General features: G+C 45.3%; 1 protein-coding gene across 1 annotated transcript in view; it reads right to left on the reverse strand.

Annotated features, from left to right (window-relative positions):
* The window catches only part of GABBR1 (gamma-aminobutyric acid type B receptor subunit 1), a 685,831-nt gene that overhangs the window by 23,923 nt on the left and 644,561 nt on the right, over positions 1 to 17,347 (reverse strand). The window contains exons 15-19 of the mRNA XM_078645697.1: positions 14,710 to 14,860; positions 13,556 to 13,688; positions 9,528 to 9,644; positions 6,615 to 6,722; positions 4,155 to 4,248 (exon numbers count right to left, since the gene is read on the reverse strand). Of these exons, the coding sequence (XP_078501823.1) occupies positions 4,155 to 4,248; positions 6,615 to 6,722; positions 9,528 to 9,644; positions 13,556 to 13,688; positions 14,710 to 14,860 (603 nt within the window). The remainder of the gene's footprint in view (positions 1 to 4,154; positions 4,249 to 6,614; positions 6,723 to 9,527; positions 9,645 to 13,555; positions 13,689 to 14,709; positions 14,861 to 17,347) is intronic.

Here is a 17,347-nt window from a genome sequence, read left to right on the forward strand (position 1 = left end):
TTCCAAGAACTGAAACATTTTAGGTAGTATTCCAAAGTTGGCACACTATCTTTCTTTATTCATATTGCAGGCTGGATTGCCCCAGCAAACGATCAAAAAGACACAGAAAAGTCAGTCAGCCAAAGCTGGGTTCCATTCCCATCTCATCAAGGGCCTGAAAAACACCTCCTCCCCCAAAGCCTTCATGATTCCCTGCTGTATGTGAATCTGCATCTAAAGGAGCGAGTAGGAGCAGGAACATTTCACCCACTCTACCAATGATGCCTTTAATTCACAATAGTGGCCATTCTGTTGGGCGCAACCACTAAAACGTGTGCACTCCAGTGAAAGGGACAGGACAGATAAATGACATCAGTATTAACATCTAAACTCTTTCTGGATGGCTGCCCTATGATTGCATTTGTAATTTCTAGTGAATGTCAATTGTTTAGACACGTATCAGGGATAGGACTGGTCTTGGGGAATAGGCTGATGTACCACATGAAAGAAAAACTGTTTACATACTCCTCTGGAAATAAGAATTGTGAAGGTAGTTAATGGACTTGGATGAAAGACCTAGAAAGACAGAGCTAACATTGTCTAAATGTGAATGGACAAACCCATTTGCCACTGTTATCTAGACGGAAAAGCATGAAAAGGGTAAAATGTGTTGTAATACTCGTAGTTGATTACAGACAGACTTGGGTGACCTTGCTAACCTGTTAATCCAGATTCAGGTCTATGTCTAACATGACTCACAAGATGAAAATGGGTTCGGAGACATCCCTAGTCTAGGCCACAGTAAGTTGTCCCAGCAATTGATCTTGTTGGGTATGGGCAAAATCTTTCATTTAGATGGGTTTACGACAAGTAGTTGTGGTTCATCCAGCCAGAGGTTGCTTTCAGAATAGTAGGTAAGCCTAAAATAGGGTTAAATGCTTCATCACGCAAGTTAATGATACTTTGAGTGTCATCATTGTGTAAAGATACCGTTCCATTGAATTGACTGAGTTTTGCAAGGCACTAGACATAAACATTAAATAACAGAGGGGTTTTAGTGAATCCCCGTGGGACTCCCCAAAGTAGGGGATTAGGAGGTGAGGTTAAAGAGCCCATTTGAAATTGTCGGGTTCTATTAGTTAGAAAACTATTCAAGCTTTGAAAGAGCTTTATTCTTTAGTTGGCAGAGTTTAAGCTATTGGAGCAGACTTGGATGTTCGATCATGTCGAATGTGGTGGATAAATCCAGGAGGATTACAACTCCTGAATGTGATCAATCTACGATCGCTGATTACAGAGCCTATGATCAGTTCAGTACCAGAGCCTAGACAGAACCTTGCTTGGGTAGACTCAAGTAAATTATTTTGTTTGACGTGTTCCTACAGCTGTGTTGTACCTATGTTCTCAGGAGCTTTGAAAGGCATAAGGTAGATCGGCCTGTAGTTAGCAGGCTTGTCTAGACTCAAGATGTGTAGGACGGCTACTTGTTCACCCCTGCTGACAGGGAAGTGCTGATTTATTTATTGATCATAGTTGAAACTGAAGGACCAAAGGATTTGAGGGTAGTAACAGGACCAGCATCTATGTGGGAGCCTGAGGGATTGATGGATAAGATACACTTAAGGCAATCTCCGTCTTTGATAGGAGAGAAAATTGAGATAGAGGTTTCCTCCATCAGAAAGCTCAAGTTTGTGAGTGTTGCGTTAAAAAGGGTCAGAGTTAAGTTCTTTACTGATTGTTGCATAAGAGTAGGGTCAGAGTTGCAAGATTAGAGAGATATTCGATTATTTTAAATACATCAATGGAATTCTTTTTGTGTTAGCATTTGTACTTATTTAATATAATCAGTTAAATACAGCTTCAAGCAGTCCGTCCTCCATTGGCTTGTGCTTGCATTGTCTGGAAGACTTCCCACCCTACTTACACAACCTTGGGGCATATCATCAAGAGGGGGCGATAATTATCTCTAAGCGCACTTAGCGCTAGGATAATTATCGCCACCCAACTCTGAATGTTATCGTGGAGATAGCGTGCTATCAGCAACGCTTATATCCACAGCGATAAAATTCAGAGTGCAAGCTGCCTAACTGTGTGATTATCGCTGGAAGTCCAGCGAAAATCACACAACTTTTGGCGATAGCTTGCTGATAGGTCCTCACATACTTAGCCATGATATCCACCTTCCATAGGATATCATGGCTAAGTCAGTTTCAAAGCAGGCGTAAGGAAAATAGCGATAACAGAGGTTATCACTACTTTTCTTGTCGCTATGCTGCTTTGCATGAGACTTGTTAATAGGAGAAATGTCGCTTAGTGCAAAGCTGGCTGTTGAAGGAAAGGGCGAAGAACAGGCCCGGACTGGCCGTTGCAGGCACCGGGCAATCCCCCGGTCGGCCGCGAGGGTGGGGGCCGGTTTTGGGCCCCAGGGGGCCGGTTTTGTTACAGGGTCGTTTTTTGCAGCATAGCTGCAAAATCAACCCTGTCCTGTAACAAAATCGGCCGAAAACCGGCCCTAGCAAAGAGCGCAGTCGCACCCCCCAACCCCCCGGGGGGTGGGGGGGGGCGGCCGAGCACTTTGCCAGGGCCGGTTTCGGTTTCCAGTCCGGCCCTGGCGAAGAAGCATGGATTCACACGTTGGCGTGTCCTTGCTAATAGGGCGTTAAAATTATCACCGCTTTTTGGCCGAAAACGTCCGCAAAAAAACGCCCCCTTGTTGATATGCCCCGAGTAACTCAGTAGTGCTATGTGTACAGTGGCTATGGTTTGTGTGCTGTCTACTGAACGTCACATATAGTTGTTCTGATTCCTATAGTAAGGAATTTCTCCACCAATGAGCTACCCACGCTGTCCAGCTACAGAGTGAATTTGAATTTGAATTTGAATGCAGATTTGTAAAGCGCATAGCTACCCTGGGGCGTCCCAGCACTGTCAGTCAACCTGTAGTACCGGAGGGGGGAAGAAGGGGTGAAGTATTATGGGAAGAGCCATGTTTTTAGTTGCCTACGAAAGGCAAGTAGGTTATGTTCTCTTCGGATGGAGAGTGGAAGGGAATTCCACAGTTTTGGAGCATTGTAGGAGAACAATCGCCCCCCAGAGCAGGCCTTTTTTATTCTGGGGACGCTGGCCAGGGAGAGGGAGTCTGATCTGAGCTGTCTGTTAGACTGATGGGGTTTGACGAAGGATCTCAGAATCGGCGGGCCTCTGCCTTGCATTATTTTATGTGAAATGCAAAGAGTCTTAAAGGTGATCCTTTCCTTAATCGGGAGCCAGTGTAAGCTTTTGAGGGCTGGTTTGGCAGAGCTTCTAGATTTGGTCCCGGTTAGAGTCTGGCAGCGGCATTTTGGGCGCATTGCAGTCTGTTAATGACTGATGCGGGGGCCCCTACATAAAGGGCGTTTCCGTAATCCAATCTGGAGTTTACCAGGCCCTGCATAAGCAGCTTCCTGGATTGGAAGGGGATTAAATGGAGTATTTTCCGCACTGTTTGGATAAGGCCGAAGCAAGTGCCTGTGGTTTTTCTGGCCTGGGCTTTGAAGTTGAGGTCTTGGTCCAACCAGATACCAAGGCTTTTGACTTCGGGTTTGGGGGTGGGAGGTAATCCCATGCAGCTAGGCCATGAGAGGGATGGGGGGAGTTTGCGTGGGTTTCCCAAGAGAAGGATCTCGGATTTCTCTCCGTTTAATTTCAGGCGTGATTCGCACATCCAATGGAAGATGTTCTCGAGGCAAGCTGCCAGGTTGTCCAGGCTTTTACTCGACTGGTTGATGGACACTACCAGTTGGGTATCATCGGCATACATGACTGTTTTTATGCCGAATGGGGTTATAATGTCTTCTAGGGGGGACATGTAAACGTTAAAAAGTGTGGGGCTCAGGGAGGAGCTTCTATTAAGGTACTGATCAGAGTGTGACGCAGCACAATTGCTGGCACAACTGACTGTCTGGATACAGTGAGGCTTGCAGGCATTACGGTGGCGAGGGAAGTGGTGCCTGGTGTGTGGAACCAGGATAGCGGGGTGCAATCTCCCTTCTACTACCGGTGTCACCTTCTAGTCGCTGAGGCAGCAGGCGGCTTAGGACTCGTAGGCGAAGACACAGGGGTCAAAGTTCAGGGCGATGTACAGTCCGAGGTGTTGTCACCTCACTCTTTGTCATGTTCAGCCGCCCATCACTCACCCAGCCAGGTGTTCATCTTGTTGGAACTGCAGTGCTCCAGCTTGGGTTGTATCAGCACATCCAGGTCTCCCTTGGGCTCCTCTTTGGTGAACTCCTGACATAAAAAGAAACACATTTAAGTAAGTTTGACCTGTAAATATGTGGCATATTTTGTGCAAGACCAATTGTGGAATTGTTATGAGGATCCAGCACGTCATCTCTTTAGCCGTATCGTAAACAATGTACCCACAGCCAACTTGGCGTTCTCTTCCTGTGTACCTGTGTTCTCCTTGTTGTGAGATGTATTATGTTAAGGTTTGCTGTATAAATTGTATTAATGTATACAAGCTATCATGAATGTGACTCAGGTCCTCGAGGTGGAATGGAGAGAAACTGTGAATTGTATTTGACTGACAGATAATTAAAATTAGAGGAGATCATGCGGACTTCTGGCACGGGTCTCTCTCTCTCTGCCCTTCCTGCTCCATCCCCTGGAAGTATATTATAAGACCCCAGGTTACTCGCAACAAGCTTTACACTGTATTAATATACAATAGTCTATAAGAGGTAGGCAATCCAAGAAACCTTGTGGCGCCTATTGTGCCAAGCTCTATCAAGTGTCTTCTCCTGGGTATTCTGCAAATGCGCGTTGGCCTAGCTGTGTGCTGTATTTCACAGTGAAGAGCCTGTTTCCTCTTTATTGTTCAGGAAGAGTCAGGAACACATCTGTAGCTGATTTACTGAACCATTCTCATGTGATTTTCAATATCTCTGTGCAGTAAGAGTGATTTGTTCTGTGGCTTTCTTTATACAATTCACCTCAGGACCTATGTGTGCTATGGATACCTAAAAAAGGTCTGCAGACTTCTTTATTGCTGAACAGCATTTAATCCAATAGGCTCTTTTGATCTTTGCTGCTGAAGCAGTGAGAGTGTGATTGTGTAAGAAGTCCAGAGCATCTCTGCTTTGTTACTAGATGGGTAGCCAAACATTGGACTTCCTGAGCCTGTGACCTACAGATGGTGGGGATAAGTGTGTCCTTCTAAGAATGACCACACACCCATGCATCCCACTCTTCTTTCTGTAGCTTATGGTCATTAAAGCCACAGACTCTATCTAGATTAATATTGCTAGATGTAGAGTGCAAAAATAGCCATAGGGAGAGTCAGAGAGTTGTTGGGGCTAAACGCAACTTCACTCCTTTCCCTGAGCCGAGTAAAGCGAGGCACAGAGAACTGGACAATTAAAACGGGAACTAACTACCTAGTGCCTGCAGATTGGGGATTGCACCGATTGGTTCTCCAGAAGAGCAGGCATGCTTCTCCTGGAACTTGTACATAAAGCTCTGCGGGTCCAACACAAGGCACATTTTGATGCAATTATAAAACTTAAACTGCAAGCTTTGCAGGATCGCCCAGGAACTAGGGTGGGCGCTACTCGTGGAGTTTCACTCTGCAGAATTCTACGGAGTTACATAAAAAATGTGGCACTTCGCACTGATTTGCAGTTCCGGGAGCTTGATCTGCGCTGTAAAATCAGAGTGAATACACCACACCGCATAACAGAGGGCGCTGCTTCTTTCTGCTGCTCAAGTAGATTTTCAACTAGAGCAGCAGATTTGTCAGCCTGAACGGTCATGACCTGCCACGCCCGCCCTTGTTGAGAAATCTTGGTGGGAGGCGTTCTTGGGCCCGAAGGTTGTGCAAAGAGATACAAATTCACGCTCGCCAACTTAACATTGGCGAGCCATGTGCGAGAAAATACTCTTCCACATGGAGGGTTCCGGAGTTTTGCTGAGACTCTGTGCTCCGCGGAACGCAAAGTGGGCAAAACTCTGCCGGCAGAGCGGAATTTTTCATCCACCCCACCCAGGATCCTTCCATGACCAATGTGTGTTTCAGTAATATTCTCAAATCCAGACCCGTCACTGACTTCCTTTTACTCTCCCGTTTAGAACACAAATCGGTAATGCTTCTGCTAATACTTCACCTCCTATTTACAAGCTTATTGTATTGTATTCTGTTTATTCTGTTTTCTGGTTACCAGTTTAGCAATGAATTCCAATATTTCTATATATTGATATTACCATGCCCATCATTCTAGCTCCTGCTACTGGATTTTCTACTTTATCCAGTACCCTAAATGATTTAAAGAGTGAAAGGTTTTATGATGGAGGGACAGTTTGTTGACTTTCTCTGTAGGAAATGGACGTCTAGAGAATCTGCATCTGTGGGATCAAACATGAGAGATTACGGGCTGCATCTGTAACACAAACACTTGTGTTATAAGCATGAACTACAGTGCAACTGGGAAGCATGCAAACACTATATTTATCCTTATATCTTAAATCTTCTATTTATCTCTATATCTTAAATCCTCTTGGCGCAGCAGGATTCCATCATTGTGAGCTTCACACTGCAGTACCCAGACAGTGCAGCACAATACCAGCAGTGATCGGTGTAAAGTTCCTTTGTGTCTCACCTCGATTGTCCGCTGCAAGGGATCCACTATCTGCCAAATTGCCAATGTCAGGATGTCAAGGCCGAGGAGGAGTCCCACGGTGGTGTACAGTTTCCAAGGATGCAGCGTCTGGGACAAAACAGAAACCCATACCAGGAGGAAGACGTCAACTCAACATATATTATTATTATTATTATTATGCGTTCTTATATAGCGCTCGATTACCCGTAGGCATTTCGGCGCTTGCCTTGGGAACCCGTCCTGGCTTTTCCCTGTGAGATACCCGAACTGGGCATCCCCAAGGTGAAAGCCAGGCATCCCGCCGCGGGGGGGCCGTAGTGGAGATTAAGCAAGCTAATGCCCAGAGCTGCAGAGTGTGAACCCATGACTGAGAGTAGGCACCGAAACGTGAATTATCGAGTCTGTGGATATTTGGGCTCAAGACCCTGCCGCGTCGGGAATTGAACCCTGGTCCCGGGTCTGACCTCTGCTTCAGGGTCTGCCTCCTCTAACCAGTAAGCCACACTTCTCCACTATACAGGTTAATTCTTTTTTATTCTTTCCTCCCTTTCTCTTTCATCCTTTCTTCTTCCCTAGCTAGACAATTGTGTTGACTACTCCTCCTGTATATGACTGTTTTCACTGCTTCAGCTTTGGGCCGTGGACTTGTTTCTTAGGGCCAGACGTAGGTGGCCCAATAGCGAGCGCTAACGCTGAAATTCGCAGAATTTCAGCGTTTTTTAATCGCTATTTGGCTGCGAGCAATGTAGGTGAGTTTAAAGCTACTGGCAAAATAAGGAATCGCAAAATTGCGATTCCTTATTTTGCTCTTGCATTTAAGGAATCGGAAATTGCGATTCCTTAAATGCAATGTAAGTAGCACAAAAGAAAGTGCACTTTAGCCTTAAGGAATCGCTAATTACCACCAACTTGAAGTTGGTGGTAATTAGTGATTTCATTTAAAAAAGCACCTTTTTGCTTTTTTTAAAGTGCCATGTGGCACACATTCATGCCCTTAGCGCATGTATGTGGGCCACATGTGCACACATGCACATTTCAGGGGTGCAACAGAGTGTCCTTTTGACACCCTGGCACCCTTGAAATAGCGCTATTTGCGATTCACTAATAGCGAATCGCAAATGGAGAATATCTTCCCATTCATTCCTATGGGCCTCCAAGCCCATAGCAATGAATGGGTAGGTATTCCTTATTAGCGAATCTCAATTAGCGATTCGTTATTAAGGAATATGAAAGATTTGCTAATATTTTAGTGATCACAACCTGCATTCAATTTTGCGAGTCCTTAATAGCGAATCGGTAAAATTTGCTATTAAGGACTCGCAAATTTGATTTGACCTACATCTGGCCCTTACTTTTTAATGATGCATAATTTCTTGTCTTTCTTCACTGTTTCCACAAAAGGAATACCTAGTTTTTCTGCACTTTCATTTGACTATGGATTTCATCACTGTGTCTCCCCTCAGTATGGTTACGTTCTGTCTTGTCTCTGATTTAGCCAACAGAAATATCTTGTGCCTACTGTGGATGGGGGAAGTCTTTTCTCAATATTAGTGCCTGGACGCCCTATCCGGGTAGCTGTTGCACTATATAAATCCTCTTGCATTCATTAATTATCTCTGCTGTGGTCATCAGGCACCTGTTTTCACTATCACTTCTGTATTCTGTGGGCATCTAAGAACACTCAGGCACATGCATCAAAGAATTTTGCGATCGCAAAAATCGTCCGTTTGCGATCGCAAAATCTGCTTTTGGAATGCATGAAGGGTGAAGGCACCAGCAATTTGAGAATTCGCAAATATTTGCGAATTCTCAAAATTGCGATTGCATTTAAGGAATCACATTTTGCGATTCCTTAAATGCAATGCATAAACTTTTAAAAATTGCTATTTCGCAATTAGGGGGAGCAAATTACCATGAGGTTTAACCTCATGGTAATTTGCGAAAACTTTGAAAAATGCACTTAGGGCATGTGTGTGCACAACATATGTGCACAGATTGATTTCAGGGGTGCAACAGGGTGTCCTTTGGACACCCCTGCACCCTTAAAAATCGCATTCTCAATTTGCGATTCGCTAATTGCGAATCGCAAATTGAGAATGTCTTCCCATTCATTCCTATAAACCTCTAGGCCCATCGGAATGAATGGGGAGGTATTCCTTAATTGCGACTTTCAATTTGCGAGTCACAATTAAGGAATATTAAGAAATTGCAATTTTTTTAGCGATTTCTTGATGCATTGCATTTTGCGATTCCTTAATTGCGATTCCTTATTTTTCGCAATTAAGGAATCGCAAAAAGCAATATTGATGCATGTGCCTGACTGTCTATAATATGAATGTTAGGACATCTGTCCTTACTGCTCTGTTGATGGTGAAAACCTATATTCACCGATCCTGTCCTGCAACAGAGATATGCATTCTTGTCTCTCCAATTAAGTCTGACTCCATGGTCCATGTTGTGCAGGCGGCAGCCTGTTCCGTATGTCCTTGCCTGCTTTCACTATCTCTGCCTGGGGTAGTTGGTGGAAGCTTGGCCTATGTGCACTACTGTTAACACTGCAAGTCTGCTCATTGACTTTTCTCTCTTCAAAAGTGAAACATCTGTTTTCGATGCCCATAAAATTAAATTATTTTACGTTAATGGTGAAAATCAGTTTTTATCTATACAAGTAGACAACACTTGCTGTAGCATTTGATTACCAATTGGGAAACATGGGCAGGATACTTCCTTACTGCAGTACAGAAAACCCTTCAAAAAAGTAGGTTAACCAACAGGGCCGAGAGACTACAACCTCTGTACTAGGGATGGCCCGGCCTTTATGCCTTACGACTAGCTGGCACAAAAGGTCATTTCTAAAATGTAAGGCGTGCCAATGTCCTGCTCAGTCTTTGCCAATCATTTGCTCTATTTTACCTTGCGTTTCTCCTTCTTTTCTTCTTTCTTGGTGAACACTGTGTGCACCCACCAGATTTTAGTGAACATACTGCCATACGCCAGGCTGAACCCGAGGCCTAGGAACCAGAGGCGTGCCTGCATGGGAAAGGAAGGAACAGAGACATGAAGGCATCAGAAGTCATGAAACAAGAGAGAGAGAGAGACAAATAAGATAAAGGATTGAAGAGGATAGAGGGACCAGAGATGGGAATGGAGGAGAAAGAGATATGCCTCAAGGTGACAAAGAGTTGATAAACAGGCTTAGAAGGACTACATATAATTATCATTACGAACGCGTTCCTTTGGTGGAGACGCAGACTAACACCATAGGGCCTCTTGGTACTGGAACAGATCGAATCAGAAGAACCAGAGGAAGTTCTAGAACGGGAAGAGGGGCCACAGAGAGGCCTAAAGGGCCATGGAGACCTAAGCAGGAGAAGAACAGACATAGATCCAGGGGTGGGCCTCAGTGGAAAGAGGAGACTTTCTTAAAGGAGACACTAGAGAGAAGACCACAAAGGGGAGGGATACACTGTAAAAGGAACAGAGGAGATCTGGGTGTTTAGGGGGGCGTACCTAGAAGACGGAGAGCAGTAGAAGAGAGTGCAGGGCCACAGACACGCCTACAAGAATCAACACATCTCAAGTATTTCATCTTGAGTCAGCAGGCTGCGTTCCCATGTTTCCAGCATTGCTACTGCCCATGCACAGATCGGTGAGTCAAAGCAGATTCAGGGGCTTATTTACAAGGATGTGGCAGAGTGCTGCGTTAGCCTCCTTGACTTCACGCAGCCCTCCGCCACTTCTGAAATGCAAGGCTGCACCGTATTTACAAGAATACGGTGCAGCCTTGCGTTTCCCCCTATGCTGGCGCTAATTTAGCTGCCTAGCACCAACGCAAGCATCCTTGCACCATAGTGCAAGGGTGCCTGCTTTGAGGGGAATGATTGTTTATGTGCAGGAAGGTGTCCCTTCCTGCGCATTAACAATCCAAAATAGTGTTTTGAAACTTCTACGTGTGCTGCCTAATGCAGCACACGTAGAAGTTGCAAAACGCCCTTTTTTTGAATGATTGTGTATGTGCAGGAAGGGACACATTCCTGCACATAAACAATCAATGGCGTTTTGGTGTTTTTATGTGTGCTGCACAACGCAGCACACATGCAAACAGCAAAAACTAGGAAAAATTCAACATTTCTCCTCGATGTGCCAGGGTAAGACAAGGTTTTCCCTCGTCTTAATTGGTGCGCTGCCCCATATTTACGCCATCCTTGTAAATATGAGGCAGAGTCAAAATCAATGGATGTAGTGGTGGAACACCCACCAAAGCACCCATTGCCAGCTCCTTTCACGCTAAGTATAGCATGAAAGGGTGTCTTATTTACAAGGTGGCATTAAGCCACGTTAAGATGCTTATAAATATGACCCTAAGTCCCATGTGTTTGAACAGATTTAGTTTAGGCAGAAAATCAAAGGTTGGTCTTTGTCCGGTATCTCCCAGCTTGTTGCAAACAGGCGAAGTTAAAACAACTGTGGTTGAGCAGACCTGGCTATGCATCTGCTGCACCCTGAAATTGTGCTGCTATATTCACCACTTTAGACCTGACCTAAATACAGTTTGTGTTACTGCATGTTCTTTTTACATTGGTCTTACCTGTGCTGCTATGTAGAGTTGCTTGATTTTGAAGCGTGTAACTTCAGACACTTGAATGGTTTTCTACATGGAACCCTGTCAGTTCCTGGCTGTTAATTTCCCACAAGAGCAGAACTCTTCTTGGTTTAGCCTACATGTGTTTGCCACAAGGGCACTGCCTGTTACCTTTGTTAGCGGTCACTGAATTTCATTAGAACCAGCTAAGAGGGCATTTGCTCTGTTAAAAAACGTGTACTGCTTGCCTGCAGGCCAATTTGTATTCCCTCAAAATGTATAGCAATTTACAACAATCTGTGTTTGCTAATAGCCCCATCAAACAAGCCAAGACCAATAGAGCCACCAAAAAAGACAGCTGGTACATGCCAGAACTCAGGACAATGAAACGTGGCTGCAAACAGCTGAAGAGAAGATTGCACTCAGCGGAGACACCACAGACCAAGCCACTTTCAAGTCAGCCCTAAAAAAATACCACCAGCGACAGAAAGACGTTGAAAAAGACGCAGTGTAAAACTGCATCAAAGCAAGCACCAACCACACCAAGGAACTCCTCAGCATTGTCAAAACGTTTTCCTGCCCTACAGACACCAAGAACACGATCCCTTCCTCAGAGGAACTCTGTGACACTCTGAAAGACCACTTCCACAACTAGATATACACCATCTGCAAGAAGTTTGAGCCCCAAACCACTGACCTCCACATCCTCCACGCTCCAACTGTATCCGTTCCTGATCAGCCAATCACCACTTGGGAACAGCTTACCAAACAGAACACCACAGCCATCATGAGCCATCCACTCTGGAGGACCCATGGACCCCTTCCCCCACCATCTCTTCAAATTCGGAGACGAGGATGTAAGCCATCAACTCACCACCATCCTCAATGTATCCATCGCCACAGCCACCTGTCTCGATGCATGGAAACATGCAGAAGTCAGACCCCTCCTCAAGAAACCATCCACCAACCCCAGCGAACTCCAGAAGTACAGCTCCATTTCGCTGTTTTCTGTCCCTGCCAAAGTCCTTGAGAAGCCCATCAACCAGCAGCTCACCGAATAACTGGAGAGAAACAACCTGCTTGACACCTCCCAATCCAGTTTCCATGCCAACCACAGCACTGAGACTGCCTTGATCACCACCACTGACAACATCGGCACCCTCCTTAACAGAAGAGCAGTGGTAGCCCTGATCCTCTTTGACTTCACCACAGCTTTCCGCACCGTATCCTGCCACATACTCATCAAGAGACTGCACCGCATTGGGATCCAGGAAGATGCCTTCGGATGGATCGCATTGTTGCTCGTGTGATGAACTCAGAGAATCAGCGTAACTTCCTTCACCTCAGAACCTAAGAGCACCATATACGGCATCCCTTATATGCGTTCCTCAGCCCTACCCTCTTCAACATCTACAGGACAGCTTTAGCCGACATCGTCAGAACCCACCACCTCAACATCATATCCGACGCCGACGAAACCAAGCTCATTTTCTCACTCTCAGCAGACTCCAGCACCACGAAGACCAACTTCCACAACAGCATGAAGAACGTCGCAGACTGGAAGAAGACCAGCTGTCTGAAGCTCAACACTAACAAGACTGAAGTGCTGATATTCGGCAACAACGCCTCACCCTGGAAAGACACTAAGTTGCCTGCCGAGCTCAGACCCACACCGGCAGACCATGCCTGCAACCTCTGCATCATCCAGGACAGCACGCTCACCATGAAGTAACAGATGAACGCAGTCTCCTCTGCCTGTTTCCACACCCTCCGCGTGCTCTGAAGAACCTTCAAATGGCTCCCCATCGGCACAAAGAAAACCGTCACTCAAACCCTAGTCACCAGCCGGCTGGACTACAGCAATGCATAGTATGCAGAAACCCACACCGAGCTCATGAAGAGACTAGAGACAATACAGTACTCAGCAGCCAGACTCATCCTTAGCCTGCCCAAAAGAACCCACATCACCCTACACCTTAGGAACCTCCACTGGCTCCATGTCCAGAAAAGATGCCAATATAAGATATTGGCACATGATACAAAGCCCTCCAGACCTAGGAGCAGCATTCACCAACCACCGCCTGAACTTCTACCAACTGTCCAGAGACCTTTGCTCCGCCACCCTCGCCCTCGCATAGGCACAGCGCATCCACCAAGCCACAGAGGCGGTCTGGAAGGCCCTTCTTCTTGATCTCCGGACATCATCGGGGCTGGAAGAATTCAGGAAGGGACTGAAGACCTGGCTTTTCGACTTTTCAAATACTACTGATTAGTTGACTGTGTGAAATGTAGACCCCAGCCCGTACAATACTATAACTTCATGCTCATGAGGAAATGTTATCTTTGCTCAACCACAAACCTGACACACAAATGGGAACTGCCAGATCTCGATGTGATGCCCGTCCAGTCCAAGTGGGAACACTGCCGCCAGCGCCAGTATACAGCCCACGGCTGTCATGTTGTTCAGATATGGCTGAGAATTCTGGATGTACCTGGGGTGAGAAGAGACAGAAGGCATTTTCAGACACATATACACACTGGCACCATGCTGGAGGTCACCCAGAGGCAGCACTGTGAGAAGACTGAGAGCATGTGGCACACGTACTCTCTACTGCTAAAGGAGGTGCAAGTCTGTGTCTGGTGTGCAGGCTTTTTCACAGAATTGACAGCATGAGCCTGTTTCGGTCAGAGAGTTGGCTGAGAAACAGGTCAATGGCACAACTGCTGCAAAATGATTCCAAGAGGCTGTTTGATGGTTCTTGTGGGTGGTATCACAACAGGGTTGTAGATTGTACTGGGCAATCAGACTGTGTGAAGTAAAGTCCTGACCTGAAGTCTATCAAAAAACTTATAACGCGGGAGGCTAATTAAAAAACACAACCACCCCCATTTTGATGGGAAATTCTATGTTTCTGGGAGTTTTTGAAGCACAATATTGTGTGTCTGTGACTGGAGCTTCTGGGATATATTCTGAAGCTGCCAAGATTAAGCTAGTGTGAGAAAACAAAATCACATGTTTTGGGGTGTTAGCCTTCTAGGATATGTTGGTTTGTGCTGTCATAGTTCTACGGTTGTGGCTCGTGGAGTGTAATAACGCTGAGAAGTGTGAACTTGCGATTTCAGATGTACTAGAATGAAGGGTAGTGGGTTGTGGGTGTAAATTAGGGGGTACTAGCTTTCCTGTTTCAGAGTCACACAAGTTAAGAGTACTCCATCAGAGAGACTCCTGCTCTGTAGTTTGCAGGTGCATCTGCACCTTACTTGAGAGCAATCAAATAGTCTTTCTGAGTCAGCATCACTGAACCATGGAAACCACCCAACTCCAGACAAAGTGAAAACAAACATATCTGTTTCCTCAGGGCTTTCAGGAATCAACAACCTCAAGCTTGTTATGGCTGTGAATATTTAGAGGTGGTTTCTGGAGACATGCTTTAGGGCGCAGCATTTGATGGTGCAGTGCTTACGATCCTTTTGGGGTTCATCTGGGAGGAATGAGAGTTTGATATGACTTACCGGACATGGCTGTTGTAGACGTTGAAGGACAGGCAGATAATTCCCAGCAATATCCCAACCCCAGCCAGAACGGACACAGAGATAAACAGCTTCTGGGACAGGTAGCGGAATGTGATGATCACCTTTGTGTGGTCGTTTGGGGGACTGTCACCTGAAAAAGGGGACAAAAAGAGCAAGTGAAAGGTGAGAGCCCTTCTATGGATACATACAACTCTTAAAGAGAGGGCAAGTGGCAGCAACAAAAGTCCTCCATGATAGGCACCTAACAGTATCCTGAGGAACAGGCAGAGGTGAGAGAATTCCAATAAATGTGCACCCCTATGGAACAGGCAGGAGGGAGATGTATTCAACCACTCGCTTCTCAGCAGTTAGAAGGAGAGGCCTTCCATGGGATGTGAAGCCCTAACTCAAGCAAATGTAGGGGACATCGTACGCAATATTATCACAGCAAGCTCCTGAGGAGCAAGTAGAGGAAAGAACCTTCATTCAGTGAAGGAGAGGGAAACACAATGATGGTAAGGATAAACTGGGCAGCAAAGTGGGCTTACCCCTAATGGGCAGGGCATTGACAGTTTTAAGGCGGTGGGACCCACAGACTAGGATGAAACCAGGTCAAGGGTATAGTCACGGAGTGGGGGCAGACTTGAGAATAGGGGTACTGCTGTCAATCAGCAGACTCCAGGAAGTATTGAATGCAACAAACCTGCCTGTAGGTGTAAATTTGATGAAAAAATGGACTGCGAGGCTTGTCTGAAACAGATTTTGCATGGTTACTCTTGCGTGTGTCCTCTCTCTCTGGGATGAAAACCTAGGGGCTAATTTACAAGCCCCTTTCGCCACCTGTACGCCACTTTTTCCCATTTTAAAAGTGGCGCACCGGCAGTGCAAGGGGCTTGTAAATAAGCCACCTAGTATTTACCAGTTGCACGCTGATCCATACCGCAGGGACATTACATTGAGGGTTAGACAGATTATAGCAGTAGTATATTAGTTAATTGAACTTACTCCTTAGAACTGGAATCAGTCACCTGAAGATTACATATTTCATCTCTGCATACATTTAGTACTAACCCACTAATGTATGGAACTAATGTTTAAAACTGTGATATGTTAGAATGTCAGTATCATCTACAAAAGTTAAAAAGAGGTTTTTTTTCGGCTGTCTAATAACGGTTTTGTCAAATGTTGTTTAGATTAATAACCAAAATAACTTTTTAATGTAACACGTGATTGTATATCAATCAGTTACAAACCCATATTGTACCAAAAGCTATGACAATCGACACAGCCAATAAAATATTAAGTACACGTCATATGAAAGGAATTTGCTATTCCATCCTTCTTCCACCCATAAATTGTCATGCTGTAGTCCTCTGCCAGTATACCAGGGCCCAGGTCTCCTTTCTGTCAGGTCCATTCCACTCTTAACAAGGAGGCGTATTTGCCATCTTTGGGAGCTCTGGTAGGAAACCCATAAATTGAACCCATAGATGATAAATGTGGTATTTTAGATGTAAGCATTAATACATTCTTGTTGGGCTTGATACAGGAATCTTAAGATGTCATGCTGGAATGTGTGGTTGTTGAGATTCTGAAGGAAGGCGGTTGAGGGGGCAGTGTCTGAGCTGCAATAGCGTCTGTTTGCCACCACTTAATTGTTATAGCTAGCCTGTGAAATATAGATTCCTGTCAATGAAGGCTTGGTTCCTCCTTGTCATACTGGTGACGAGGACAAGTCGAGAGGTTCAATAGAGTAGTTAAGTAATCCTTGCAATTGTCTTGTAATTCTGGCCTTAATTGCTACTGTGCCAATATGCAGCAGAGAACACGCCCCACATGTGTTTTGGCTCAGGGGCAGGTTGCGATGCACACATTGGGAAACAAATAAAATGGCAATAAAGTCTTTTCGTTACTGTTTTATTTTAGTATCCGCGGCTAGTAGTGGGTGGGGGACGACGCTCCCCCACCCTCGTTGAGAAACCGCCGTTGTGCCCTACTTAATATTCTTACTTCTACCTGCATTAGGGCCCTAGCTATAGGCCTTCCTTAGAGGAGACTTAAATATATTGTTAAGGGAAGTAGGGGCTTTGCTATTAGTTGGAATAGCAAAGTAGAGGTAGCTGTGGTACCACTGCCCTTCCAGTCTGCAGTAGCAGGCTGGGAGCCATTTTGTACATTGTCACATACAGAGTGGCACAAGCAGAGCTGCAGCCCTGGGTGAACACTCTGTCTTTGATGCCCTAGGTACCCTCGGTACAATATACTAAGAACTTATAAATAGGTCAGGCCTTGTCAATTGGGGATAGCCAATTCGCCATATATTTTGTAATGGGTTAGAACACTAGTACTGAGATCTGATTAGCGGGCCACAGTGCACTCTCAAAAGTTGATAAACCAGCAGCATCAGTCCAAAAATGTGGAGGTGAACATATACAAAAGGGGCATTCCTTACATTAATTCAATATGAGATCTAAAAAAATATATACATATGAAATACACACAACACAGGTACAGCACTTTCGTTAACTGACAGCCAGGTATATTAAGGAGGTTTCAAAACCTAATCATTACTAGACAGACATATTGCAGTTTTAGATATGCACAAAGGCAAAGGTGCCCACAATAAATCCCGTAGTAA

The sequence above is a fragment of the Lissotriton helveticus genome, chromosome 5_1 (genome assembly GCF_964261635.1).
Source record: "Lissotriton helveticus chromosome 5_1, aLisHel1.1, whole genome shotgun sequence".
Classification (NCBI taxonomy): Eukaryota; Metazoa; Chordata; class Amphibia; order Caudata; family Salamandridae; genus Lissotriton; species Lissotriton helveticus.